Source organism: Colletotrichum godetiae (assembly GCF_030913485.1).
Source record: "Colletotrichum godetiae strain CBS 193.32 chromosome Unknown BDP55scaffold_72, whole genome shotgun sequence".
NCBI classification, from domain to species: Eukaryota; Fungi; Ascomycota; class Sordariomycetes; order Glomerellales; family Glomerellaceae; genus Colletotrichum; species Colletotrichum godetiae.
In genome coordinates, this window is record NW_026851320.1 from 128,683 (window position 1) to 156,556 (window position 27,874).

The window sequence follows — 27,874 nt, forward strand, 5'->3', positions numbered from 1 at the left end:
GACCGACAATATCCGGACGAGATGGTGACGGGATGGTGCTCGAAATTTGGTCATACCAGCCTTCTAAGCAACCCATCGCAGAGAGGTCTTGGTACTCCGACAGCGTCGATAGCAGTGAACGGTCGCTATAGAGCGTGGGCGGTTCGGGAAGTCTGGGTATGGAGGCAAAGACATCATAGGCCGATCAGTCTGACCGCGCCGGTCCTGCTACCGCCTCCTCCTACGTAATCGCAAACGCACATCTGCTTTCCCTCACGTGTTTCAACACGGGCGTTTGGCATAGAACAAACGAATCATAGAACGAGACAGAGAGGTGAGGTTGCGCGTCGCGCGCGGTCGTAACAACGTCGAGGACCTGTTGTATCTTGGACGGGGCCCAACCTCCCGGCCCGGGCCAGTTCTCGTCCTGAACATCGCGCCAACCACAGGGAACACCCGGCGACGCAGACACCAACAGCAGGCTTCTGCGCCCCACCGGCGGCCGGCGGCCGGCGACCGGGGAGCTGGCCGTCGAGCTGGCCGTCGAGCTCGGCGTCCACCGCGTCGTGCGTTCGTACCTCGGACTCTACGGGACAGACGGCTGCTGTTCTCAAGTCGGCATAACTGCTTGGGAGCGAAGGCGATCAGTCATGGTGTGGATAGCAACGGAGCTGGATACTTCGTCTACCCGGTCACGGTACGCCGTGACCACGACTGCTTCCTCCTCTGCCCCCGAGTGAGTCGTTGCCGTTCCATGCTCTTGCGGACCGATGCCACGTCCCGCCCGCTCGGGGGACGCCGGAGACGGTTCACGCCCGCCGTCGGGACGGGACAGAGAGGAGCATGAGCGCCAGCCTCGCCGGTTCGTGTCTGCCCGCCCGACCCCAAGGCCCCGCGCATGCGCGTACGGACGACTTTCGCCATGGAGTACACCAAAAGTCCGACCACCCCCTCTCTCTACCTCTCTCTACCTCTCTCTACCACGTGGTACCTTCCCGAGCATGCTCCGGTATGGACTCCATAACGCGCATTTAAGTCCGCAGGACTCCACCGTCCTACGGGGGCTTAGCCCTGCATTTGTACATTCACAATAGAGATACCAAGTTCATGCACCTAGGTGATGTGGTTCATGCAGGGGCGTGGGCATAGCAGCCTTGGCAAATGTTCAAGGCCAATGCGCGGCGTGGGCGCGTTATCTTGCCTGTGGTTGGTCTCCATTGAGTAACGCGTCCATACCCTAGTACAACAAAGTACTAAGCTGCGAGTCAGTCGCTCAGGCAGGCAGAGCAGGGAGTCCAAAAGCACGAGGTACAAGCACTGCGCCACAGGCTCCCTGCGCTTCCACGGATCACGAGCAGCCCCACGATGTCAGGCCCGGCAAAGTTGAACCTCCCCAGGTGTTTTCCAGCGGTGCACGTGCCATGCCCACGGAGACAGTAGCATCACTCTTGTGCATGTCAAGTGCTTGTGACCCCCCCTCCCATCACAGCGACTTCCCGTTTCAACTTCAAATCTGTCCCTTAGACGTGACAAAATGTGCGCTCGCTCTTTGGTCATCTTTTTCTTACATCTTACTAGCTGTGTCTATTACTGATAGCAGTAGAAAGCGGTTGTCAATTGTCTTGAGTGGAGATCTATCTTATCACCCACTTGGTTACCTACCCATTCGTTGAGAGGCTAAACTTACCTAAGCCACCATAGTAGACCACGACTTTGTGGTAGCTCCGGTCGGCCCGCCCTCGACCCGAGCTGCCTGCTTACCGCAGTAGATTCGTCTTCGCCAGAACCCCTCACTCTACCGTCTACCTTTACCAACGACCATCATATAGAAGGCACGACGTACGACGAGCGATGACGATATGCAAATCCCTCAACAACACGATCTCTGCCGTGCCCATCAAGCGCCGCCAACTTGCACCGACGCGTAGGAAGCCGGTCGACAAAAGCGCCCAGAATCAATACGTCAAGGTCGGCACGCTCCGAGGCCATCCTTCGCGGATCATATATGGATGCATAAACGCGTCAAAGAAAGTGTGTTATGGAACGGAGGCTAGATCGCTACTTGAAGGTGTAAAGCGTGTCAAGCACAATGACGTCGTGTACTGCCCGATGTTCCAGGGTCTGAGCCGTCGCGAAGTTACATCAAAGGTGCTGGAGAAAGCTGAGCGAGCGAATATGCGACATTTCTCAACCGGCGAGGGATGAGAATCGACGGCATTCTCGGCGATGTAGTCTCAGACGACACGCGATGGGATATGGAGACTCACTCGATCATGGGCTCGTGTTTCGCACGGGTGGTTGCGTCGTCAGTACGACCGTTGCAAGGCCAGATCCTGAGCGTACATAGTCGTGTGGAGGGTTTGGTAGCCGATATGTAAGGCCGACGTATAGTTAACGGGTGTCCGGAGGCACCTCTACGCAACTCCTCCGAAGGGCAGTCACGACCAGAAACACATCTACGAGAGTTACTGTAATCCTTCGTAGCTAACACAACATGCAAGTATCCTCACATTGTGGGCAAGCTTCCATCACACCGTCGTGGCCCCAGAGGCGACCACAATGATCTAACGCATACCATAATCGCCATTCGCCGTCTGCTGGCGAACAACTTCTTACCGACGCGATACGATCAACGAACACTGCTTGAGGGATGGTTCTCCTCTGGTCAGGGTCGGGGCCTTCTTCGCAGGCAGTCGTGGGGACGATGTGGAAGCTGCCGAAGTCAAAGATTGAGCAGTGGGGGTAATGCTGTTCGATTCGAAAACGGAAACCCATTTGATCTTCCCTGGAATACGATTTGTGGTATGTGTTCACAAGGTGCCGGTGGGTTCTAGTGTATGATGGGAGGCGACAATTGTTCGCGAACTGTGGGCTAGTCTCGCCACCACTCGTGGTTTCGATGAAGAAGACTGATCCCGCGTCTTTTGCTTCTTGGGAACAATGAAGAAATGGCCTGAGACTCTGCCATTCCTATCCAGCAGCGGCGTAGCTCACGCGCCCAGCCAATATAGGCACTACTTATTCTTGCTCGGGTCATGTGATTGTTGAATGGTGTAGATAAGTAGGGTAGATAGGGACAACCTATGGCTGCCTTCAACTCCGCTGCACAGCGAGCTCCTAGCTTCTCCATGCCTCTGCAAGAATCGTCGCATGGACATTGTAGAACTAGGTTGCTTGGTAATATTGCACATCCGGGTGACCCTCTGTGACGCAGGTGATACTCCACTACAGGGCCATTAATACGTTTCGTGTATGAGCACCTTTGGTCAGAGGGGCGGGTTTTTCTCAGCCAAAATGCGTTCGTCAAATGATTTAACGCGGCAAGACAGTAAATGACAGTGCCAGGGCCTATTCCATATAGATCCAGTCCTTCAGTATTGGATAATAAAAACTCCAATAGCCGAAGAATCTTCACCTCTCCCCGCCCGATCCCGTCAGCAACCTGGCCCTGTCTGAAGGGAGGCCAGCCTGGCGCCACCAAGGACAGCTCTCTCTCGATAAAGGGGCTTGTAACATCTTCAGCGCAGCTCCGACCCTTGTAGGTGATGATGAACGAAGGTATGGGTAGTGTAATTTAGAGGTGTGTTGCTTGAACCAGATAAGAGATGTAGGGGTGGGCTGAGGTCCCAATTATACATTTAGCTCTCTTAAGCCCTGTCAATCACTAATGGGTTGTACATTTCAGCTGAAGAAACGAAACACTACGAGGCACGAAAAGATGTCCCTGACCATTGTCGAATCTGTCGACAAGTAAGGCAAAGCTAGCGGAATGCCTTGGCGTCCACTGAGTCAAGACGCTTACCAAGTGGTCCACCTGTGTTGTGCCGCGATGCCTGGCAAAGCTATAGCATCCCGGGGACATCCTAGATCCAGCCACGCTCGTTGAAGATGAGGTTTCCGCTCAGGGACAGGACAGAAGCCTATCTTTGCTCAACCCTCCTGCCTTGGCCCTACTCAGTCACTAAGGCAAAGTCTTGGTTGAGATTGTTCACAATAGACGTTCCGCCATTCGGGCTCTCCAATCAAAGAGGCAAACCACTACCCATTGATAAACGAAGGAATTTCATCCGACACAACTCCGGCAGTCAAGGCCATCACTCCAACTGTTCCTGCAGACGATGATCGCTCCACGGCAATTCGTCCGACTCGCACTAGATGGAAGACCCGCGTGGCCAGACCCCAGTGTATCAGCTGCTGCAACCCCTTCCGAGTCAGCCACACGGACTGCGTAGCGAGGCCCTCGGCCGGGAACGACATCGTCTAGGCCGGCCAGAAGGTATCTGATACTCTGCACAAATCTCCTCGATCCGACAGTGGCTAGGTGCCGGCAGACGTCCCTACCTCTACCAGCCAGAACCAACAGCTCGGCGCCAAGCGTGCGCGCACGAGAACGCCCTCTGAAGCTGGGTCGTTTGCCTCGGCGAGGGAAGCACTAATAACAGTAGCATGGATGAGACGTGGTAGACGAAGCCGAAGACAGACAGAAACCGTCGGTTAGCACAGAAGCCAAGATATGGACCGAGAACGGTGGCCCCCCGGATGCTACGCGTGGCACAGGGCAACGTCAGAAAGATTTCCCCAGCTCTGCTGGAAGACTAAGATGGGTCTGGTCCCCGATGTGAAATTCGGACGGGCTGGAAAGATAGTCAAATGCAACTCAACACGCCCTTGAGGCTTGCCGCTTTTGTCTTAGTCGACTTATGGGACAGCGAAGGGACTAGACCAAGAATATCAACCCACGCATCAAGGAATAGGGGGCAGCAGAGACTCAATCATACAAGAGACTTACTATGGCTGGTGGTCGGTAAAACAGCCGCTATCGTCAACGTGTGTAGATAACCGCGCGGCCCTTACAACCGCATGACAGAACTCTTCCCTACAGAACGAGCCTGGGTCGCGGATGACCTTAACTTGTATCACTACTTTTAGGAGTCCGGGGTCAGGAACGGAAATCGGGGAGATGACATCGCGGGCTGGGCAGACGGCCAGCCCAATTTACACCCGGAGGCTGTCCGCGAGGCCATTCGTAGTCGTCATACCACGACCCAAACTGTCACGCAAAAGGGAAATACTCAGCACTCTGCGATCTACCCGTCACGTGCCTAATCACGGGAAAGCATCACATATCTCTTGTATATACATTGTCTTTTGTCTATTTCTTGATGGATAATACAAGCCATTTTTACCATACTTCATATGCTCATTGCTGCGTGCTATAACTCGCGGCACAGACGCTCTCAGTCACAGAGCGAGGACGCCAGAGTACGGGCTGCAGTCCGTCTGCAAAAGATCGATCGCCGGCAACGCCTAGTCGCGCGGCTCTCCAGGAAGGGTTGGCAGAACATCTACCAATTCGAAAGACCGGAGTTCCTCCAGCCACAATACCTGCCAGTGTCACAGAATCAGACAGTGGCCCATAGCAGAGAAGAGACTGCGAAGCTTTCGAGGCCTGGCTGAAATGAGTACCGACAGGCCACATGGTCGTCTTTTCGGAAAGCTTCAGAGCAACGATCGGAGCTGTATGATTTGGCTTCGTCATCTATCGAGACTCCGATTGCATAGATTGTCGTATCCAAATCATGCCAAAGTCGTGCTTTAGATTGTCTCCGGACCCGTGCCAAACGTCGGAGCCCCGGCTTAGTAGATGAGGTACCTGAGTCTACTGCTGCGGCAGGGGTAATCTGCAGAGCGGCTGGCTGGCGCGGTTGGGCGCCGACCAATCCTTTGAGGAGCATCTGACTCAGTGGTGCCTGAGAAGATACGTCACGATGGTCAAGAGCCTGTCGCAATACGCGAGTAGCCTCCATTATCTGGTCTCGACCAGGTCCTGAAGTCGCCTTCTCTGTGGGGGAATGGCTAAGTCTCGCCCTCTTCTTTGGCGTTTCTGACGCTGGGAGATGATCAGCTCTTCTACGTGTACCGGTTTTGAGCGCCTCGAATGGCTCTCGTGGTACCAAATCGAGGAAGGAGTGCCAGCAGGAAGAAGCCCATCGGTAACGCTCGATCAAGGCAGGGTGTAGTCTCGCGGGATAGGCCCCGTCCAGCTCGTACGTCCTAGCGCGCTGAAGTGGGCGGTGTCCGGTCTGCCAGGCGAAGACCACGTTTCTGTCAGCCTCTGGGCCACGATCGTCGTACAGATTAAACGGCCGGCCCACCTGACGGACGTGTTTATCAGAGCTGCCGTAGAAGTCGCGTCGAGACGCCTTCGTTCCCCCAGACCCGAGCTGACGTTTTTTTGATGAGCCTCGACAGCCGTGATGAAGGCCAAGGTTCGGCTGTTGACTCCGGCCCTCGCCCGAAAAGATAGGTGGAGCACGGGCACCGGACTGTAGTAGAGACTTCGCGGGATAGCATGTCTACAAATGGCCGAATGTAAACCAAGTATCGAAAGAGGAGTTGCCCAACCGCTTGGGGAAGAAATCTCGTAACGTAGAACTCCAGGTTTGTTGACCGTTTGGCTTTGTGGCTCCGTGTCAGATAGACCAATGATCCTTCATGCACATAGATCCTGCGCTCTAGGGCGCCTGTATTCTCGTACCGGAGGTGGAGGATGTCGGAGCTCCTGGGCTGACCGCCGCCAGTGATATGCATGAGCACAGCAAGATGCTCAAGAAAGTGTCTCTCCTTCGTCATGTAGCGCTATACAAGTGCATAGCGCCATTTCCCGTTAGACGCCAGCCTTGCCTCGGTCCCTGCGCAAGCTCGATTACATAGGTTGAGGTACTCCTTTGACAGCTTATTCGCTGGGTGATGAAGAAAGGAAAACCCTGCATCAGTCTTCGCAAAGTCATCCTGGACATGTTCCAGGTCTTCGATCGGTGGAAGATGGTATAGAAGCTCACGACAAAGTTGGTCTGCCTTTGCGACGAGGTCCTTCGGCAAACTCCTGAAATTGTCCATAGTAACGGAACAGGCGCCCGACGCAGTCATCGTCTGCTCGTCATCGCTCCAGTGGAGAACGATGGGTGGAGTGCTGTTAGCGGCTATCTTCCTGCCGAAGCAGAGCAGGGAGAACATCTCCTCGAATGGGGACTCTGCACCAAGGACAGTAAACCTGTGCCTCACGTCCCGAAGCCTAGCAAGACTACCTTGTCTGCTCCGCTCTGGTTTGCCCATCTCGGCATACCCCCTCTTCGGAAGTGCATAATCAAGAAACAGAAGGCGTTGAATGTAGGTGAGCGCAGCGAGATGGCTGGTATAGTTTCTGGGCAGTTGGAAGCTCTGGAAGTCCTTCGTAAATCCCAGAATTCTAGAGAAGTAAACCAGTAAGGTCTGACTAGGATCCCCGTCTTGACTCTCTTGTGTGCAAAATTGCATGATCAGCTCGAAAAGAAGTTCGTCTAGGCTACCTGAGCCCGCGGCCTCTACTCCCTCGGCTTCCGGTTTCCCTGGATATTGCGTGTTGATACTGGTATCGCATTCGTTCTGACTGCTGTCGCCGGAAAAAGACTCTTCAGGATCGCCGAACTGAGAACCCTTGTCGTCATTGCTGCTGGCTAGTGATTGCTGGTCGTCAAGATCGCTGTCATCCTCTTCCCAACCATCCCTGTCGCTGACTTCCCCCGTATCTTCGCATGCGCAGTCTGCGGAGATACCTGTGTTCAGACTCTCTCATTCCCCGCGTTGAGGAGTTTTCATGTTCAGACAAGGGTGGTTCCAGACCTTCCCACAGGCAACCCAGTGCTCTTCCGTGAGGGACACGCCAGCTACATCTCGTCGGAGATTTGTTGACGATCGATAAGCCCGGCAGATCAGCGACACAAACCTTTGGAGCACGGAAATGTCACGTGCTCGAGTATTATTCCTTGCCACAGGCGTGAGCGGCTTCGGGAAGCAGTTGTTTGGGTGCACACTACGTAGCCAGCAGAGTGAGTTTCTGCTGGACGTTCTAGCCGTTTCTTCGCATCGACTGATGGCATTGTACGCCGCGTGGCAGAACGCTGCAATCTTGGCCTCGTCATCAGCAGGGCTAACGATATCGTTATCAAGCTGCGACATGCCTGCCGACAGAAGAAGAGGGCGATACGAACGCTCTACTGGCCGTAGAGTCAGCGAGTAGAGAAGCCGACGGTCCACGTTGGCATACACCCGTTCCCATCCCGTCCGCTCTAGCCAGGATCGAAGTTCCGTGTATGCCGCTGCTGTGTTATTGGAAGACGCGTCCTGCGCAGCAGAGCAAGGCTCCTTCCCGTGGTACGGCTGATCCGCTGACGGAACGCCTCTTCGCGGGCCAGGACGTCGTGGCAGCATCGGCCCGAAAAACAAGTCCAGTATTGCGACCGGGGCGGGTTACGAACCCAGGCCTGTAAGTATACCGGCATGGACGACGAGGCAGTTGTAGCGTGACTCCTTGCCCACCTCACAGTAGTCGCCCGAAAGTGCTCTCTATTGAGATGCCGCGCGATCATCGGCTTGCTGATGGTGCGGAACGGGCAGAGATCGCAAAGAAATCCATCGTTACACCGGAGCCGGCTATCAATGAGAACGCCGTCGGGTCGTGGTTCAACAGAAGTGGGCTCCTTGAGGCGCAGATCTGAACGCCGTAGTGTGTAAGTCACCTGTTTGCGCCTCTCTGCCGGTATCTGATGTCGCGAGCGTAGGTGCTCGGTCACACCGCTCGGAGTCGGCGATAGAGCAATACGGCAGTCGTCCCGAGAACAGACTAAAAGCTGCGCGTCGTCGATAGTTGATAGCTAGACGCTCACGAGAGTGTCCCCCTCCATCTCTTCAAATCAGCCGGTTGATACGCGGTGAATAGAACGTGTCGCTGCCTTGCGTAGCCAGTGCAGAGGTTAGAAGGGATTCAGAGCCTTAATTGTCGCGTACCAGACGACGTGTCATTTGGGCCAAGAGTCTCGGCAAGCGAATTCAAGACCTGGTTTAGCGAAATGAACCGATCTGCAAGGAACTCACATGGCTAAGTATAATAAGCGAATCTTGACCAGATTCACAGACGCCCAGACATCACAGCACCGCCAGGGTGACAGCCACCGCTCCGAGATCCGTGCCAGGCAAATCAGGTCGTGATTCGGCATGTCATTGGTACAGTAGGGCATCCATAGTACCGGAAAAAACCTCAATGAACATGAAAGCAGCTTTGACGGCATTGTTTGAGTTGCCGTCTTACGCCAAAACTCGGGGAAGTCGTAAGTTGGAATTTGCTTGAATAAATTGCATGGTTGCTACCTCATCGCATCACTTCGTGCTGTAAGAAGCGACAGCCTGGCTTCTGATGACGGGAGTCTGGCTGCCCAGCGAGTCTTATCGGAAAACTCAAGTTAACGGACGGCGTTGTTGAGTCCACTCGTTATCTGATCAAGAGCCACACGTTCCAAGCTGCGGTTGGCATTCGAGGCGATTTGACATCGCTTGACTGATTCAGAACATGCTTAGACTGATGTTCACGTCAGATGATGTGCCTAGCTTCCCTACTGGCGATGCCATGGCGAAAAGGCGGAAGCTATTGTTTGTGAGCCTTTTGAAGCTGTGAGCCTCTTTGAAATCAGTGGGCGGCCGCGGCTGCACTACTTGACTTCTGTCTCGGACGAGACCCATTGGCATTTTGCTCGTTCAAGCATGGCGATGATGAAATCATTACACAGACCAGCTGGCGTATGTGTCACAACTGCCCGTTGCCCTAGTCGGTGTTGTTGTGCCGTAAGAAGCTCAATTCACTTCCCTTCCCCATCCGAGTACACCGGAAGCCCATCTCTAGTCGGCTCGTTTACTCGGGGCACTCGTCTGTTAGTTTGTGATTCAATACACAGGTGAATCGTTTGTATTCTGATTGGACGCGCATTGATCGCCACTGATTGTACGTCGCGCTGGCGGTTCAGTGTACAGGGAATCTTTCAAGGCGTAAGAGGCGTACAGTACTGGGAAGGGACGTTGACGATGAGGAGCTTCCCTGTTGGAGTCGCTGCATAAAACTACGGATCGTCGTACGTGGTTACTACGAACAGATGTTGCAATGCTGCGGTGGATTGCAAAAGAGCCAATTGGTAAAGGGAAGTATCTGCTTAAGGAGCGGGGTTGGCAGTGGAGGCGAGACGCCGTCTGCCACCAATAGACAGCACCACGTCGCCTGACTTCACGCTTTCGCGCCCGACAGCAGTGACGAGGTCGGCCACACAGAGTGTAATAACGCAAAATTCCATCCGACTATGTTATTGACAATCGAGTCACAGAAAGCTCCGTCTCCATCGAGTTGCTCGACATGCCAGCCGGGGAGTGTAGCATCTTCATGAGTGTCACAGGTGAGAGAGACACCAATATCTCCTCTGTCGAAGATGTGGTTAAGCGCGAGTGCAAGAACCGCGTCGAGAACGACAAGCTGGCGCAAATTGGTGCCGCGTACGACTTGGCGCATAGCAAGGGCACTGCCCATCTCCAAGAGGTCGCCAGGCTTCGAAAGATCAAGGAGCAGCAAAGAGCTTCCGAGTCTCGCCAGAAGGAACGCCGTAAGCTCTGGGAGAGACGTCACACCAACCGCGAAGTCACCAGGAAGCAGACCAAAAAGAACAACGAGAAGCGCGACCGCAAGCTTGCTAAGAAGGCTCAAGAAGCGAAGATCTCGAAAGAAGCAGAGGCGAAGAAGAAGGATGCAGAGAAGCCCAAGGACCATGCCGTCCAGACGGACGTGACCGAGCAGGAGTCCAAGGACGTTGCTGCAGGCGACTCTAAGTCAGGTGGCACAAATGAGTCCAAGGAAGAGCCCAAGGAACAATCCAGGGAACAGCCCGAGGAAGAGTCTAAGGACGAAGACAAGAAGGACGCCACCGATGATAAGCCTGCGGACAAATCCGCCCCTACTCCTACCCCTGCCCCCACTCCCGCGCCACCAGCGCAGGAGTCTTACGACTCAGATGGCGATTCATCCGACTCCCCCATCGAAGACTGGGAGGAGTTGTAGGGTGATGATGACATGGTCAGAAAGCCACGCCTCACTCCTGCAGGACCGCCTACAAGACACGACGAGCGTTACGAATCAGAGGAAGAGGGTCTGCCTGATCCCTGGAACGCCGTCTGCATTGTGGGAGTTCGCGTTTACTCCATGGACGAGGACCTTGAAGTCCTTGTCGTTATGGAGGGTGGAGAAAGGGTGGTATGGGCAAGAAGGGAGAGGGCGATATCGACAACGTCCAGGTGAACGCCGGTGGGGAGCGCGAAAAGCTTGAGTCTGATAGCGCAGAAGCTGCGAAGCCTGATGTCATTTCATCCGCGATTGAGATAACGGAAGAAGCGACCAAAGAGCTCAAAGGCGACAGAGATGAGACGAATGAAGACTCAAAATCGGAAAAGCCGGAAAAGTCGGACAAGAATAGTGTCGACTCAACTGACTACGACAAGCTACACTCCGGAACTTCAACACCAGACGTCGCTGCGACCCCGGAAACGACCCCACTTGAGTCATGCAAAGAGTTGTGCTGGAGACTATTAAACAGGTGTAGACCAACAATGTACTCAAGGGGAGATGATGACACAATGTAGACTTGCTCATAAATAATATTCGTTTCGCTCTCATGCTGCCATTTTTTTTTTCTAATCCATCAGTGACCTAAGGGTCCATGGATGACACGGAAGCCATAAACACTGCGAGCGAAACTTCCACCCATATTGCAATTCTCACTGCACCTGAGCTTTTGACTCCCAAGCCGCACACTAACTGTATCTGACCACTACACAACCGTCGGTTGCTCTCCCACTAACGCTACTGTGCGCGATCAAGTACAAACCACGACCAGTAATGATATCTCATCATTGCACGAGGGGTGACCTACACAAGCGAGGCGCAGACCGATGATGCGCTCACCAAACCCCCTAGCGGACAGACTCTGATCTGAAACCAGAAATCACGCTCCGTACTCCACTGAGACGAGAGATACGCGTGTATCTGCTATCGTCATGGCCGGGCCTTGCTAGGTAGACGTCGTTGCGCATGTGAACGAATACTTCTATTGCAACGGCGAGCTTTACCACAGCCTCCACAACCTCTTCAATATTCACCGTTCGGCGCGGAACGAGATCAAGATCGCGGTTAGCAACCTACTTACCTCTGGGCTCCAAACTCCCCCGACCACGAAGTACAAGTTACATCGTTTCCTGCTTGCGCATCCTGCAAGATAGGCCGCAAACAATTTTTCGTCATCAACGTCGAAAGACATAAAAGCTTCCTTCCTAAACCCCTAGTTTCCTGCCGGAATTTGTTGGTAATGTTTTCCGACAACGCATAATACCTTTCCAAGCCAAATACAAATAAGCAAGACATGACGCTCAGCAAGACGGATCTGCACGCATGCCGTCATCTCCCAAATTGAGTACATTCGCCCGAAACCATGGCCAATATACTTCCGCACACCACCAGGCTAGATACTGGATCGCGCGGATAACTCGAAACGCGCCAATCTCCGAGTTCGTCTCGCCGATAAGCTGAGTCGACCACACGGTCTAAAGGGCGTATGCCATTAGCCGCCTATCCTAAATGCCTCTTGGCCTGCCGGGTTTGAAAGCTTACTGTGTCACCGTCGCTACTCGTCGAGCCAAGGAAATACCAACGAGCACCCTGAACAATCAATCCAGGCAAAAATTCAAGGCGGTTCAGGGCCTCTTTGTGGGCGTGCTGAGAAAGATATTTCCAGTGCGCAGCATGCCAGGTTCCAATCTGCAATGTTGCCGCCCCTTCACTGCCATCTTGAATCTTAGACTCGATACTCAGCGCAATGGGGTAGTTTCGAAAGACGGAGTAGTCTGTATGGTTGACAGATTCGGACGGGGATGCATCACGCAGTTGTTTGATCGCGGTGTTGATTCCCGTGTCTGCCTCGGCGTCGGGATGGATGCAGATGCAAAAGTCCACCATCTTGGCCTGTACTCGCTTATCCAGTAGTTGCCGATGAATGCCAGCGGAAGTGCTGGACGCAATATGGCATTCAATTAGCCGCCTACACTTCCAGAAGGAGAAAAGGAAAGCGTACCAGGAGGAGAAATCGACGAGATCATCACCCATACGATCGCCGTCCTTTCGCAGAGCGTGACGGAGTGTTTGGTGATGAACTTCGGTATTCCAAACGGCCTCAGCAGCTTGTTGCTTGATACAGCGCGAGGTATTGCTGACAATGTTCTGAATCTTGTTGACGGATACCACCTCACCATATCGCCGAGGCTCACTGTTGCTGTAGTAAGCTTTGTCATCGAGGGGAACGAGGACATCTTGCAAGAGCGGGTCGGCCGCCTCCTAGTTCACTGTGGTCAGCGTTGCTAGCGAGAATCCGACGAAAGAACGCGACGTACGCGATGCATTGTTGGAATGATCCTTTGATCTCGTGAGAAAAGCGCTAGTTGCCGACGGGTCTCTTGCAGACTGGGCGGAATCCTGCTTATTGTTTCCCGGTCGGCAAAGTCGCAGAAGAACAGGCGAAGAGGGTTGTGGATCTCGAGGCGACCGAGCTGCTTCGTAGGAGATGCATTATCGCGGAACCGTCTAGACGAGGTGCTTGCGGTACTAGGGGATTGTGAAACGGAATCAGAAGATCGGACAGGTGCTCGAGGGGTGTCGTCAGTGTCGGTGGGTACTCGTCGTTTTTTGCTCGGGGATGGTGTGTGTGGCTTCTCAATCGCGTCGTCGTCCATCGCAAAGGGCCGAGAGAGGGAGGCTGGCGGTGTTAGTATACAATTGTCAGCCGTTCGAGAGCGTTTTCGGGGAATATGAGGGCTGGCGACGGCGTTCTCGTTAAAGTGGGGGAGATCCAGAAGCCAGCGTTCGACTACGCATTGAGATGTGCTGTCCATTGGTTCATGTGGAAGATTTTTAGTGAACGAGAGATATGTTCTCAGTTGGCGTCTGAAGACTACAAGTCAACGTTGGTGATCCGATGACACGGAGGGGAGTTGGTGGGGTAACGCCTGGCAACCATGACTCACAGTTATCCGAGGTTTCCCCGAAAGCAGATGCACAGACCCACATCGCAGGCGAATATTCATATATCGCTCTTGTTTGAAGATGAAGGCAGGGAGCAGAAGCCTGCCGCTCGCAGACAACTCTTGGTAGGTCAAGACAATGTGATTGTCTGCTAGAGGAAACTTTGCCAAGAAGCGCGAAGCAATACCGCCCTGTATGTACTTCATGCTCAGCATCCCCTCGCAATGGGGAAAGTGTCGCCCCACCCTCGTTTAGTGATATGTATCTTATCGTGTAGTGTTAGATACAACGCGCCACAACTGCTACGCAATCAGGGGGTTTAGGAAGTCGGCACAGGGTGGAGACTTGCAAGACAGTTTCCTAGCGATCTTACCTGCGAAGGGTGCCTTGCCGTCAATTTGGTCCGAGAATACTGCATAGATGGAGACTCGGCTTACCCCTGTCGCAACGTAATCCCGCACGACACACAGTCCCAATCGTCGTGGGGTGGCGCCACTGAGCCACATGGAGCCGTGGCGTTGACCACTAGCCAATGAACGCTGACTTCTCGACGTCAAATACAAACTTCATGTCTTAGGCGCGCCGGGTTGTGAAAGAATTTGACGCCCAAATAGCTACCTTGTGCGGTCTCTGTAGGGCCCCGTTCCATCTTCTTATTTCGGAATATTGGCGAAAGATAACAAGAAAATTAAACGTTCGAATTGTTGATTTTGTTGAATCCGCCGAAGAATCCCTATTTCTAGCAAGGCTGCCTACCAGTCTAGATCAATATCCTCCAATTTCGCCGACCTTGTCAAAGAGTCCAAGGTTGTCATCAGCTCAATGTTGATGGAGACGAACACCTCTTCATGAGGGGCATTTGCAATGCAGGCCCTCAAGAACCTGTCAAGATGTTTTTTCAGGGACTCACATCTCGCCTCTTCCTCATGAGGCACTTCCACATGCACAGCGCTCTTGTGTGTCTCCAGCCGTATTAGTAGGCATCGAAGCTTAGACCACTCGATCTGAATCGGCAATTCTCGCAACTCCGCTATTAGCTCGGCGAGTGTCTTGCCCCGGAGGCCTCCACGTGGCTTCCAAGTGTAGCAGTGAACTTCGGGGCGCCAAGTCATCACGTAGTACGTCAAGTTCACTGGCGGTCGTCGTACTGTATCAGTGCGAGGAGTTTGGCTGGTGATAGCTGGCTCTTGGATGCTGACCTCTGTGTCTTTGACACCTACGGATGAGGCGATTTTTTCGGGTTGTTAAGCAGCAGAGACGGTTGAGTGCGGCACGTCAGATATTGCCCTGGTTGGCTGTACTGGTGCTGATGTGCCATTATCCCTTGGTCCTTGTACAACTTGAGATGCGTGCGTCTCAACTCTGGTAATCAACGAAAGGGAAGTCGCTGGCGGTCCCGAGCTGCCGTCCACAAACGCTGAGGTTTCCTCGGATGACGCATCACCTGATGGTTGCCGCACCGCTCGTGAACATTTGACGGTATCAAGCCTAGCTCGCTTGGGAGGAGGGTCCATGTCCGCGAAGGGTGCCACACGGCGATCGTCGCTTGGAACAGCCGTTAACATGCTTGCAAAGATACATTGATCCTGCTAGGGACGAAGAGAGTCAGAAAGGGTACTTCAAGGTAACGAAGGCTGATGTTGATTCGCAGTTTCTTACGGAAGTATCACACAAGGGAATCTCTGGACACGCCAGTGGCTGGACACTGACTCCACATTCGTTCGGCCAGTTTTGTTGAGCGTTCAACAATTCAGGATCGATGAGGCTCGAATCTATATCCTTTCGGTGGGTGGCTAATTCGTGAGATGTGATTGAGCTGTAGCATATCTGTCGGATTGGAAGTCCAATTCGACCTCGAGGCAAGGGGCCCGCGCAGGGGCCACTTACAGACCGTACTTACGAGATCCACGGTCTGCCCAACCTACGGTTGGAACCTCCCTTTTACACCTTACGCAGAAGTTAAATATATATCGATTTTGACCTCTTCGTCACCCACGGTTCGAACCAATCCCTGTGATAGGGATACCAACAATATCAGCCTTGAGATATATGATAAAGTTAGGCAAATGATCACAAACCTTGAGATACTGGGCATTTCCGCGAAACTGGCATCGCGAAACCTGTCCTCGAGGGCATTCACGTCAAATGGATCTTCGTGGCTAAGGCCATTCTCATCTCCCGTGCTGACGAGTCTCGCGCTCTTTTTCTTTTTTTTGTACTTCTCATTTCGATACTGTTGTAAATTCAACCGCCAGAAAAGTTGATGCATCTTCTCCTTGATTCTACGAGCCTGTCAGCTTCGATCCTAGCTCAGAGATAGTTTGAATAACTCACCCCTTTTCATGAGTAGAATACTGCAGTTTTTGGGTTCCAATTTTGGTGTTGTCGTCAGGCCAGAACTTCTGTCCATTGCCATGATCATCGAGATATGATAGCGTCATCTTCCAAGAGCGTCTCGCTGTTTTTCATCTTTCCATTCGTGAATTAATTTGGCTGCCTTCGCAACCTTCGATCACTGAAGTTTTGCGGAAAACCCGAACACTATCAACGAATGTTTCGTATTCAGACGTCTTGCGGTCGCCATAATCGAGTTGCTTTCGCAACTGACCGACTGGGGGAATCGATGTAGTATATCCGGCGTACCGCATAGCGAGATTTCTTTTCTTCGATTTGCAACAAGAAAACGAGGATATGAGTGCATTAAGATTGGGAATTGAGAGTCAAAGGGAGAAAGAGTCAAAGAGAAGAAGGACGACACGTTAGAGAAAGGGGCAACAGTCTGCTTAAATGAGAGCCTTGGACGCTGTCGCTGCGCCTTACATTACAATCGGGGTATCTGCGTCAACCTAGCTGGCATCATTCAGCTCGGAGTTCTTATACCTTTAACGGCGGTGTGCTTGGCACAGACTCAGTTGGAGTTGCTCTTGGGCAGCTACTCTCAACGGCTTGATTGCCCTTCTCGGACTGGGATACATGGATTGTACGCTTTGCCACATGCTCAGCTCGCCATCGGCTTGGATAGAGGGTGAGGAGACCCTGTGAATGGATGCCAAATCGGAAAGGTGGGCGACATTCATCCACGGACGTTCAGGGTACATCGGCACCGCTATGAGTGATGGATGAGCTGGCGTTGGTTGGAAGCCTCTGCTATCTGCCAACTACGACCCCTGAATAGATTCCGATTGCCCACCCAGCCTACGGTTGGAACCTCCCTTTTACATGTCACGCAGAATCAGTCAATACAGAGAATTGACCCTTCGTCACCCCCCGAATCCATTGGTTCGAACCAATCACCTGTGATAGAGGTGATACCAACAGTAAGGGAGAAAAAGGCGAGGATCCTCGTGAGTTGGAGATTAAGAGAAAGGCTTCTGAGTGGGACGGGTTGAGTCTGATATAACCGGAAGAATGGCGAGCCTCAGATCTGACCGAGAAGTTGGACTCCCACGGTAGCGTTCTGAGGTATGGACCACTTTGACGCTGGCGGGTTAGCCAGGAGCAGCTTATAGACGGCTCGCTGCCCGGGATCTGGGTGTAAGTGCGGAAGAATCTTGGCAAACCTGCTAGGGAGACAGGGTGAAGTAGAGGACAAAGAAGGACGACGATGAAGAAAGTATGGATGGTATGTACGGACGAAGCTCTTGCAGAATTGGTGTCGACATGTGCTTGTTATACAATTAGATGTTTGAGTGAATGTGTCAACGTTCTTAGCGATTGATGATTTTTCTCAAGCCAATGACAAAATTTGGTACACGAATACTCGAATCAACGACTCCTCACAGAACCAATATAGTCAAGCAGCGTGCAGGAGGAAGGATTGCTTGCCTACCAGGCAGAGAGGCTTTGGGCTGTCAGCCCCGGTCTCACAAGCCCACGGGCACTGCCTTGTAGCAGTGAAAGCCTTATATCGCATAGGTAGAGGGAAGCCATGATCAGATTGACGAGATGCGCTATCGGGAAGCGGAGCGGCAGCGCCCTGCTTCCAGGCTCAATATCATGTGCTTTTCTCTGTACCTGGCCCGTTTACGGCTCAAGGACCTTGAAACCGCATCCTCAGCCTAACGACAGGCATCCCTGTTCCCTGGCAAAAACAGCGTTCACTGTTGGTTTGGAGTGGACTCGCGCAGCCCTTTCATGAGAAGGTAGGCTGCCGCATATGTCATACCCCACCCGACACCCCCATCCTACTGAGTACGATGCGCATGAATAGAGTTCTATCACCCGGGCCAACGCGCAAGGTATCTATCGTTGTCTGTCAGCTCGAGAAGACATATTTGCCGCCCAATCAGTTGACTGGCAGCCACTCAGTCTCGAGTTATCGGCTATTCCGCGGTTGGTCAGCCCCGCCAAGCAACCAACCTGGCATCGCGCAAACATTAGGGGATACTCTCTCGATAATCCACACTGGTCGGCGGTCTTCACCTCTCGCGGAGTACGGCGCCCATCCTCAACTGAATGCCTTCGTAATCGATCCATTCACAGGCCGTCTTTCGCCCTGTCGGGCCCTCGCTGGGGCGTCGGACACGAAATCACATCGCGGGCTAGGTATTGATTCTTGCAATATCCAGCCAACGGGGGGACTGAGCAGGCAACAACGGCGTCGCCCCTGCTTTGCGAAAGACCAATTGTTGATTCCGTCACAGTCATTACCGACATCTCCCGGACTGACTCCCATACCGAGCTGCTCCTGGCCTTGGCCGAAACGGAGAAATGCCGAGACCACAAAATCCTGACATTCTCAAACTCCATGGACGGCCTGCCGTATTTGGGTTAGATCAGATCGTGAGAAACCCTCCCATGCTCCTGGTCCCGATCCCTTGCATTATCAACCTTCTCTCGCTGTTTCTCAACTACCATCATGTCTGCGCTCTTCTTCGTCTTTCTAATCCATCCAGATCCGCGACAACAACAAGACCGTTGCCCTTGTCGAGAGAATCGGTCGTCTTGTATGTACTACAGCGCATCGATTGTAGGATGCGTCACTGACTGACACACATAGGGTGGCCACATCGATTCATTCACCGACCCTTAAACTCGCAAAGTGTACGACTGTGGAGTCAACGTACGCCGAGTAAGGCGCGGCCCTCGAGGTCTTGACGTGTCTCAATGTGCCCGTTCAGAGCCTGGCTCGCCTATCCCTAAACTCTACATACGCCAATTCCAATACCGGTCACATTACGAACACTTCACTACCCGTCTCGATGGAGATTGCTCCCGCTCGTGAGAAGCAACTCGAAATTTGCGAAATGTACGAACCCACGACTAGTCCCGCGTACACCAGCTTTCCGGACACCACTTCTGAAATCCCAAAGGACTCACGCTTTTCTTTTCATATTTTGTCGAGGAGTAAAGTTTCGACGCCGCGGTCCCGCGTATCTTTCAGGTCACCGATCTTGGCATAAGCAATCTCACCAACCAGACGATCTTGTACGTGGTGCAGGCTTTCGGCGTAGACCTGACTCGCTCTCTTTGGGAAAGGTCTCTTCTTTTGTTCCCGTCTCTCAACGGAAGCAGGATCTCTACGACGCCATGGCCAGGTCCCTAGGTGGCGACGTCTTCCTCACTGTCATGGGGGTTCGCATCATTCGAACCGACGAGGGCGTTGAGGCTTCGGTCCAGAACGCCGATAGGTTAAACCGTCATCCGCGCGAAAGGCTTCTCATAGCCTTCGAGCCCACCCTGAGGAACCTGGGTGCGATTGATCTTGACGAGAAAGAGGCTGCCAATTTCTCCAAATGGGAGTGGTCTCACGTACACGTTGAGGTCATCTCCCAGCCCTATCTTCTCAGGTGGCATTATCTTGCCAACCGCGACCCCAACAACTGACTCTCTTCCCGCCACCCCTTCTGTCGACCTTTCGACCATATTGGCGAGGAATACTTTCGCGTCTTCGTCGCCCGCCCCGCTAGCTTCAAAGCTTTCAAAGCACAGAGCCATGTCTGACGGTCACTCGAGAAACTGTCATGTGTTGGCACCATCTCACAGATGCGTGGTGAGAAAGTCACATTCCACGCCTGGTTTGATCATGCCATCACGGTGCCATACCCTTACGTGTTCTAGCTCTGAGGCCGATAGTGGCTACATAACGAACCAGTACGGACTTCAAGGTCGCAGAAGCACATACTATGATAACGCTGTCTGGGCAGTTCACGGCGATACAGTAGGTGTACAACGACCAGTTTCTGCTGCCCAGGCTCCTAGCTGGTCCCCGAAGTGAGGCGTAGCGATGGGCAGGGTAAATACTCATGTGTGCATTCGCTTCCGAACGCTACACTCGTTGATGAAAGCGTGTACCCATGATACAACCGGCTATTCGATGCAGATCCTTCAGGTTCGACTTCCTCATGATATCGTGTTTCAATGGTCCATAGCATCATATCAAAACCAATGACAAGTAGAGTCGAAAGCACGTTGCTCTAAATTCAAGCATCATCAGACGCCCAGAAAGATGCATAGAGGTCCCGACTTTAGTCTCAGCAACCCTTGGCATGCGTCTTTATTGGACCGGGAAGAAACCATGTACGAGATGTATAACGTGCGGGGATGACCTCTCTGTTTTCTTTGAGTCTGAAACGATGATTCATCATACCCATGATTCGAAGTGTCGCCATGAGAGGACAAATGGAGCATCTTACTGGCCAACGGTTACAATGCAGGGGCACAAGCCGCGATGATGCCGAGTTGCAATTTTACACTGGATGCGTGAGCACGGTTGGATTTCAAAGAGGGCTTGGCCGACTTACAACCCCAAGACTTGTATGTTTTGGTCGAATATCTTGTTCCTGTCCACTTCCAATGTGAGCAGGTCTTTCGATTTGATGATGCCCATGATCACAGCGCTGGGGAAGCTTTCAGTACGGCTCAGAGGGCTGCCCCGCAGTGTACAGCTACATGTAACCAAGACTCAAGATCCCGATCACGTCAAGTCGAGACCTTTGCTTCATTTGAAGGCTCCAGACAAGTGTTATTGGCAGTGTGGCAAAGACGACGTCGGTGCTTATGTTGAAGGCTGGCGGTTTGTCAGACGATGTCACGTCAGCCGTTCCTTCCGAGATCTTGACGTACCGGTGTTGACATTGCCGAATGCGATGAAGTTCTTGGTACTCATGCATTGGGGCGTGGGCTCGAGATTCTCGTTCCAAGAGCCTCCCATCGGACTGCACCTGAGGAAGAAGGGAAGTGTGCCACCGACGTGATAGACAGCGGTGATACCTAGTCTTCCTAGCTGATCCGTCGTCTCATCAACATACAACTAGCGTCCAGCCACCTCGGCAGACTTACCGATCATGACCCACAAAGTCCATTTGTACCAGTTTCGATGCCTCATGTCCCTGCTCAGGCACAGGAGGTTGAAAGCGACGGAAATCTTGAGCCACATGAAGGCCAAGCCAGCCGAGATGATCGACTGCCAGAACCCGACCTTCTGAAACATCAGATAGTCATGGTCTGCGATCGTTTTGTCATGATTTCCAAGGTCGTAGTTGGCCTGGATGACGAACATAATCCAACCTCCTAAAGCACAGAGCTAGTACAGGCGCGCGTCAGTACCATCACTGGGCGCATCCGAGGGGGACAGGCCTATTACAGAGACAACGATCAAGAGATCATCTCATTCACGCTGTTTGACTACCAGAACTCTAGCATATATCCGCAAGCCGGCGACCACGAGTGCTAGCACATGGGATATCGTGACAATGGCCAGAATACCTGCGGTGTTACTCTCCGTTGCCCATTGATGATCGATAGCTTCGAATGCTTCTCGGTTGACGGCGTTAATTGCTGCTTCAAAAGTGAATGAATAGATGGTAATGGCTCGATTTTAGAAGTGTTTTCTGTGCGTAATCTAACTCTGGTTGAGTAAAGGTGGGCGTTTGGAAATCTGACAGGAGGAGCGCCATACGTACCGGTGCAGTGCTGAGGCCCTCGCAGAACTATAAGGTTTTGTCTCTCGGTCCTATCTAGGGAGAGAGGTCCCATCTCCCGAGCGCAATGAAGAGGGGTCGCATTACGTACCCTAGCCTTTCCAAGACGACGCAAACCTGGCAGACTCCTTAGGGTGATCTCGTATCCGAACCCGCGGGGGTAGTCTATCAGGTTGTCTCACATGCGTCCACTTGTGGTTCTCGAGAAGGGCATCAGTACGAAAGATGGGCCGATTCCGCGGGCTACGTACGGCGTCCCGCCTCCCCCGAAGATCGGCATAAATTGCTCAACCTTCCACCGACAACTTGCTAACCATTTCAGAATGAAGCACAATGCTTTACTTCCCCCTGTCTCCCTTCCCTATCACAGAGCTCCGTGAAAGGCATCATCAAGTACATGATGCTCGCCTACTGTGTTCCGGAAGAGGATTAGCAGAGACCTAGCAGGTTTGGTCTCGGGATGGTATCCTGCTTCCTCTTCGATAAGGCACAACCCTTTGAAGGTGGTACAATGGCGCCGATGTCCTTCCTCGATGTGTCAGGAAGCGTTCCCCGTCTGTTCACTAATGACAGGGTCGGGCGATGATGCTTTCGGGTGTTTCCTCGCAACGGTCCCATTGCCCCTTCTGGGCGGGAATGTCAGTCCCGTCCGCTCTGTCACGAAGCCAGCTTGTCGCCGGCCTAGAGCGAGGGTCCTGAATAAACGTCCCGTCGGAGATAACCGGTTTTCTGGAATCGCACACGATCAGCGGGAGAGATATGTACACACGGAGAGAGAAAACTCGGTTGGCAGACGTCAATATACGCCTTCTTTTGTCGGCCTGCCGGCGAGAGTTCAGTGCAAGACGCCGCCGACTCTCGGCAATACAGACAATCACATTTCCCGCCCTATCTGAGCATGGAATTCTTTGAGCAATGGTCCGCATTGATTCTAGTTTGCGGGCGCTTCTGGCTGTGCGATATGTGTCGGACTGGGCTATCCAATGTAGCTGGACACCTGACTTAAGAGAAAAACGCAATTTGACTATGTTTATTGAATGCTAAGATTTGCCACTGATGCTTCGCTCTTCTGGTCACCCGCTCTTCATCGATCGTGATGGCTGAGGCGAGAAGGTACACTAGATGAGCCCTAAACTGTAGAGAGATGTGTTGCTAGTATCCCTCGTTGGCTGCTGTCATCGCCATCTCCAGTCCACGGTTGCTTGGTCTCGTCTCGTGACTGTAGCGGATATTCGTCCAGTCCTCTCGGTGCATGGCTCGTTCTACCTCCTCTTCCACTTCCCGAGCCCGCCATGGTCTCAGAAGATGCCTTACTCTTCATCCTCTTGATCGTCTGGAGCGTCGCTGGCAGATTGCCACAGATGATGGTCAGGTTCACCTCAGCGAACCTTGGTCGTGTTAGCCTGAACCACGACGCTTCACAAGGTTGCTCACATGAGTACCATAGCCACGGCAGCGTGCATGGTGAGATCTGGACTGCTTGGAAAACTGGTAAGAAAGAACAGACGGACGGCGGAGGCAAGAATCGCTCTGTAAAAGTGTTAGTCGCTTGCTCGAAGTCTTCATTGGGGGTCATACATCACGGGGCTGCACCAGCGAAGGATTGCCCTGCGTTTTTCTGTCGGCGTCATTTGAGTACCCAAGATATCCAGAGATGGGATGAGAATCAGCATCAAGCCCGCGATGATGCTCGCTACAGTAGCTGCCATGGACAGTTGAGGAGAATGGGCAGTGCCATCTATCGGACCTATGGGCTCGGTAGAGCCGTCACCAAAGCCACTGTAGATGAGCAGGCCCAAGATGACGAGAGTGTAGATGACGATGACCCCAATAATGACCCACCCTGTGTACATCTGCCAGTTGAGGGGGATTATACGCAGCCAGAGCAACGCGATGGATATTTGCGCAAAGCCGTGGCTCAATAGGCATGCTGCCTCTGCGATATACATCAAGTCCAGGCGAGGCGAGCTTGCCACCACTTTTAAGATGTTAGCAAGTCTCGCCATCGCGGATTAACACCTACCAACGAGGATGGACTGGGTAATCACAGAGGAAACCTAGTGCCTGGTGTCAGCGGTCCCGCAACATGCCGACCCCTAACCCTCAACTCACCCAAGCCAGCAGCATCATATCTATCCTGCCGTTAGTCTTGCGCAAGCAGTGCATCGTCTCTGTTGTTTTACTCACAGTCATCAAGCTTCACCCCCTGCTTGAAATGCCGGATAGCCAAACGAGCAATCAAGGTCAAGAGTGCAATGATACCACCGATACCAAAAGTCAGGCTGATCGCCAGCAATAGCCACGGTTGGCTTGTTGGAGAATCAGTACCGTATGCCGTTGATTCTTCCATTGTACTCTGGCGTTCCGGGCGGTCGTAGTGGACACACGAGCACGAATCGTCTATGGAAAGGGCGGAGATACCGGCAGCTCTTATACAGCCTTCACCAGAACCCCTGATCACCCCCACTCGGCAGTGGCATAATAGAGCTAGCCATGATGTACATCTCACTGTCGCAACGACGACTATCTATTTGTCAACGCTCGCCATGTAGTCCTCGCCTCTTTGTGCTACGAATGTGGGTGCTCTGTCTGGAACGACCATGTGCAGCTGTTTCTCGCATTGTCGCCTTCATCAACCCGCTAGCACTCGAGCAGCGCAAATTGCTTCAGTCGAAGTCGACTCGCTGTTTGAACGGCATATTGAGACTTCTCTGCCACAACCCAATGCCACAATTAGTCCAAGATCGCAACAGGAGAGAACAGGAATATTCAGCCTTATGCAGCTCGCCTCCTGACTGTCACTCGTATCGCATGGTGCTATTGGGTGACGAACAACCACATATCGAAGCATGTTGAGCAGTCCGCTCCATCCTGTTTGATCAACCCAATGCCCGATGATAGGCCAGCGAGCTCGCGTCTGACGGAGGAAGGTGCACTGCCGACACCTATCGGCGTTCGCAAACACCACGCTCCAGAACCAGTCCTGATGCGGCTTGCCAGATCTGCCGTCGGCCATCGGCCCGCTCGTTCAACATCCCCGTCCCGAAAATTAACTATCAGCTATCGGAACCCGTCTTCCCCGTCGCGTCGAGCGCCGTCCGGTGTATTGCGTATTGAGGTGATGAAGTCGGCTGTGGCAGATGTGATTGGTCCGCGAACGACATCTTGATTCGGCTAGTGGGCGACAGTGCGCTGACTCGTCCTTCCGCCCCCTTTGATCTAGACCCGGACGTTGCGGCCTGTACCGTCTGGTGTCCCTGGCGGGAAGGGACTCGGTAGGGGCCTGGGGGTAGTCGCAAGCTTGACGCAACAAGAGGGCGCTGTACCTCTTGCTCAGACGACGCCACGGGGTGCTTAACGACAGGGGCGTGAAAATAACGCCTGGTGTCCAACCTGTTCGAGCTACGACCATCCGTACCCGAGGCACGGACTTTTGGGGTTGGGTAGTGACCAGCGCCGGCGGCCCTTGCATAAACCTTGAAAGTAATCAGTCCTCCGGGGTCTTAGACCGGACCCCAGCCCGCAGATAGTGAGCTGCATAGGGCACAATCTCCGACACGACGATCGGTCATCTTAGCCAACATCATCCAACCAAGACTTTCGGCCACCAAGCGGCGACGAGACGGCGCGCCAAGGACGATGGCTGTCACTCTTGCTCGTTCCAAGTCGTTCGATAGTATCGCAGGGAGCACCCGGCTTTCGGTAGGAGAGGAAGGGGAGAGGGGGGGAAGCGACACCCGGTGCTTGAGGTGCATTATACACATAGTTCTCTTATGTACCCCTCTGGATCTCTGAGGCTATTTTCGCTCGCTCAGCCGTAGATGGAGCATCTCGCTTCACGTTTGTGACGCCACGGTATACAGGGAGTGGCAGCACAAAGGCAGTTCACCTCAACTCGTCGAGCAGCGCAACAGAGTCTCAAAAAAGTCATGGCCTGCATGGAAGTATCATGCTATCTTGTTGCTGCAGATCTCGATCCGACTTAACCTTGTCTTTTGGTGGGTTTCCCCCCATCTGCCCCTGCGTGCCTCGTCCTCTCGCGACTGCAATCGTGGAGCAAGGAGATCATTTCTCGTGGATATCCAAGTCTTTGAATCAATGGAAACCCAAACTTTAATGTCAAGTACGAGCACGGCTGTTAGTCAACCTACACCTTGACACTTAGGTCCCGCGTAATACATATACATTACCGACTAGTAAGGTGCACGCGATGTCACTCGGTTCTCCGTCGTGGTCTTCAATGCATGGGCAGCAGTGTTGGGATGGTTCGTCTTTTCGTACTCGTAGGGAAAGCGGCCAGCCTCACACCCCAAAGTGGATAGTGAGGTTGCAACTTTCCCCAGGATTGCATCAACAGAAGCCCAGATAGCACGTACCAATGGCAAGATGGGTTCTGCCTCTCGCTGAGTCATCACGGGTGGGTCGCGTCAGCAGATTACCCATGAGCTTGCCTCAGCTACGGCTGTTCGCTCTCTTTCAGCCACCACTCCATCACGAAACCGATCTGGCCATGGAGCAAAATCTCGAAGACGAACGCAGGCGATTAGATGAACGAGTCGCGCAGCTGCAAGCCGAGCTTGAAAAAGCACAGCAAGAAGCGACAAGCCTTACGAAAGCGCAAGAGACCATTGACCTACTCACGAGAAGGGTGAACAAAGTGGACAGACTACCAAGACAGTTTGCGCAGACGTGCTCCCATATCGATATTCGACAAGTGGGAATGCTCCCTTGGAAAGCGTGCCAATCGCAGTTTTCGTGGCGCTGACAAGATATCTCACGAAGACCGAAATCGAGGCTCTAGTAAAACACAAGTCTTCACTGTCGGCAGCAGTTGGACTGCTTGATACGCAGGAGATACACGTGAACTGGTATAGGTGCTTCGAAGAATGGAAAAATTCTCCTGATCCCAAATATCTTGGAGATTACTTCAAGGGTATTCCTCCAACGACCCAGTAGCAGTATTCGCTGACGGCTTCTCCAGAGACTGCAAATGCCATCATTTCCCTCAACGGGCTAAAAGAACTGGACGAGGGCCCAAGCGAGACGGTGTTGGTCCAGAACCATAGCGACAATTATTCCCAAAAAAGAAGACGTGGTTACGCAGAGGAAACTAGCGTCTCCGATCGAGAGACGCTTACACCGGATACCGATAATCCCGGTATCTCGATCGCATGTACTGACATCAATCTTCAACATCAACAAGCCACACCTACATATATCGACTATACCTTCGCCTACATGTTCAAGACGGAGAAGATGTTTAGCATGTTCTCAGAATCCTTCATGGATCGAATTCAGAGGCTTGCGACGTGGGGCACGGAGAGGACAACGTCGTGCATCCGGGCACACATCTCAGGGAAACAGATGGAGTTTGTGTTTGACTGGGAACTCCCAACCGCCCCTCCTGTGGAAGAGATATTTAGCGGACCATCTCAGGCAACAGTGAATATCAAGCACGCCACGCAGCTGTGCCTCCGTGTACCATACGAAGAAGGGCAATATATGCTCAACTGTATGACCCCCGAGTTTACGCTTCCAACTCAAATTTGACAAATAGCTCGAATATCTTGACCTCAGTCCCAGCTGCTACCTCCTTCGTCCCGCCCTTATCCAGCTCCTCCTTGCCAAGTATTTTACCATCGATTTCTATTTTGCCTCGGCCGGGAATGTGTGTACGCCACGACAGTGTGGCTGGTTTGTCGTACTTGAATATTTCATACGTGGAATAGGTCCAGTTCTCCGTCTAACATCAATGAGTCAGTGTACGTTTCATGAAAAGTTCCAGGCTGAGGGACAGACATACTGCGGTAGGCATCTTTGTCGGATTGCAAGGCAAACATGAAGCTCGGAATGTATGGTGGTTGAATCGAGTCAAGCTGTCAATTCTCCGAGTGAGAATATCTGATCTTCATAGCGATAGCTCGGATTTGGATAAAGAGAGAACGTCGCTGTTCAGGCATGACCAGCATGTGACTGCTGGGCGAGACTGATCAGTATTGGGCATCGACACGAAAAGTGGGATGCAGCAAGCGTAACCTAACGATGACACAAGACA

General features: G+C 52.8%; 9 protein-coding genes across 9 annotated transcripts; 4 read left to right on the forward strand and 5 right to left on the reverse strand.

The window, feature by feature from the left end:
- Positions 1-6,618: 6,618 nt before the first annotated feature.
- BDP55DRAFT_637759 (uncharacterized protein) lies at positions 6,619-9,086 on the reverse strand (the record flags this gene model as incomplete). The annotated part of the gene is made up of 6 exons (XM_060573023.1): positions 6,619-7,587; positions 7,642-8,142; positions 8,277-8,512; positions 8,538-8,648; positions 8,806-8,896; positions 9,045-9,086. The coding sequence occupies 6 exons, from the start codon at positions 9,084-9,086 to the stop codon at positions 6,619-6,621; spliced, it is 1,950 nt and encodes a 649-aa protein (XP_060423297.1).
- Positions 9,087-9,972: 886 nt separating this feature from the next.
- On the forward strand, positions 9,973-10,988 carry BDP55DRAFT_394990 (uncharacterized protein). The gene has a single exon (XM_060567240.1). The coding sequence runs from the start codon at positions 10,196-10,198 to the stop codon at positions 10,889-10,891; it is 696 nt and encodes a 231-aa protein (XP_060423298.1). The 5' UTR covers positions 9,973-10,195; the 3' UTR covers positions 10,892-10,988.
- A 97-nt stretch (positions 10,989-11,085) lies between these two features.
- BDP55DRAFT_734042 (uncharacterized protein) lies at positions 11,086-11,469 on the forward strand (the record flags this gene model as incomplete). The annotated part of the gene is made up of 1 exon (XM_060580163.1): positions 11,086-11,469. One exon carries the CDS (start codon positions 11,086-11,088, stop codon positions 11,467-11,469), a length of 384 nt encoding a protein of 127 aa, XP_060423299.1.
- An 819-nt stretch (positions 11,470-12,288) lies between these two features.
- Positions 12,289-13,365, reverse strand: BDP55DRAFT_527007 (uncharacterized protein; the record flags this gene model as incomplete). Its single annotated transcript, XM_060567819.1, has 4 exons — positions 12,289-12,426; positions 12,494-12,890; positions 12,954-13,188; positions 13,266-13,365. Coding segments are annotated over 4 exons (870 nt in total), but the record flags the coding sequence as incomplete, so codon positions are not given.
- Positions 13,366-14,649: 1,284 nt separating this feature from the next.
- Positions 14,650-15,009, reverse strand: BDP55DRAFT_637762 (uncharacterized protein; the record flags this gene model as incomplete). The annotated part of the gene is made up of 1 exon (XM_060573024.1): positions 14,650-15,009. The coding sequence occupies one exon, from the start codon at positions 15,007-15,009 to the stop codon at positions 14,650-14,652; it is 360 nt and encodes a 119-aa protein (XP_060423301.1).
- A 3,150-nt stretch (positions 15,010-18,159) lies between these two features.
- BDP55DRAFT_720591 (uncharacterized protein) lies at positions 18,160-19,723 on the forward strand (the record flags this gene model as incomplete). The annotated part of the gene is made up of 4 exons (XM_060578478.1): positions 18,160-18,679; positions 18,793-18,843; positions 19,018-19,243; positions 19,338-19,723. Exons 1-4 carry the CDS (start codon positions 18,608-18,610, stop codon positions 19,721-19,723), a joined length of 735 nt encoding a protein of 244 aa, XP_060423302.1. The 5' UTR covers positions 18,160-18,607.
- Positions 19,724-20,308: 585 nt separating this feature from the next.
- BDP55DRAFT_758677 (uncharacterized protein) lies at positions 20,309-21,674 on the reverse strand. Its single transcript, XM_060580807.1, has 6 exons — positions 21,483-21,674; positions 21,179-21,422; positions 20,963-21,109; positions 20,789-20,906; positions 20,641-20,736; positions 20,309-20,591 (listed from the first exon to the last, which is right to left on the reverse strand). Exons 2-6 carry the CDS (start codon positions 21,396-21,398, stop codon positions 20,543-20,545), a joined length of 630 nt encoding a protein of 209 aa, XP_060423303.1. The 5' UTR covers positions 21,399-21,422; positions 21,483-21,674; the 3' UTR covers positions 20,309-20,542.
- A 1,164-nt stretch (positions 21,675-22,838) lies between these two features.
- BDP55DRAFT_682469 (uncharacterized protein) lies at positions 22,839-23,951 on the reverse strand. The gene is made up of 4 exons (XM_060576266.1): positions 23,843-23,951; positions 23,398-23,797; positions 23,254-23,349; positions 22,839-23,207 (listed from the first exon to the last, which is right to left on the reverse strand). The coding sequence occupies exons 2-4, from the start codon at positions 23,766-23,768 to the stop codon at positions 22,949-22,951; spliced, it is 726 nt and encodes a 241-aa protein (XP_060423304.1). The 5' UTR covers positions 23,769-23,797; positions 23,843-23,951; the 3' UTR covers positions 22,839-22,948.
- A 2,116-nt stretch (positions 23,952-26,067) lies between these two features.
- Positions 26,068-27,480, forward strand: BDP55DRAFT_395619 (uncharacterized protein). Its single transcript, XM_060567242.1, has 3 exons — positions 26,068-26,533; positions 26,602-26,752; positions 26,801-27,480. The coding sequence occupies exons 1-3, from the start codon at positions 26,198-26,200 to the stop codon at positions 27,367-27,369; spliced, it is 1,056 nt and encodes a 351-aa protein (XP_060423305.1). The 5' UTR covers positions 26,068-26,197; the 3' UTR covers positions 27,370-27,480.
- The last annotated feature ends 394 nt before the right edge of the window (positions 27,481-27,874 follow it).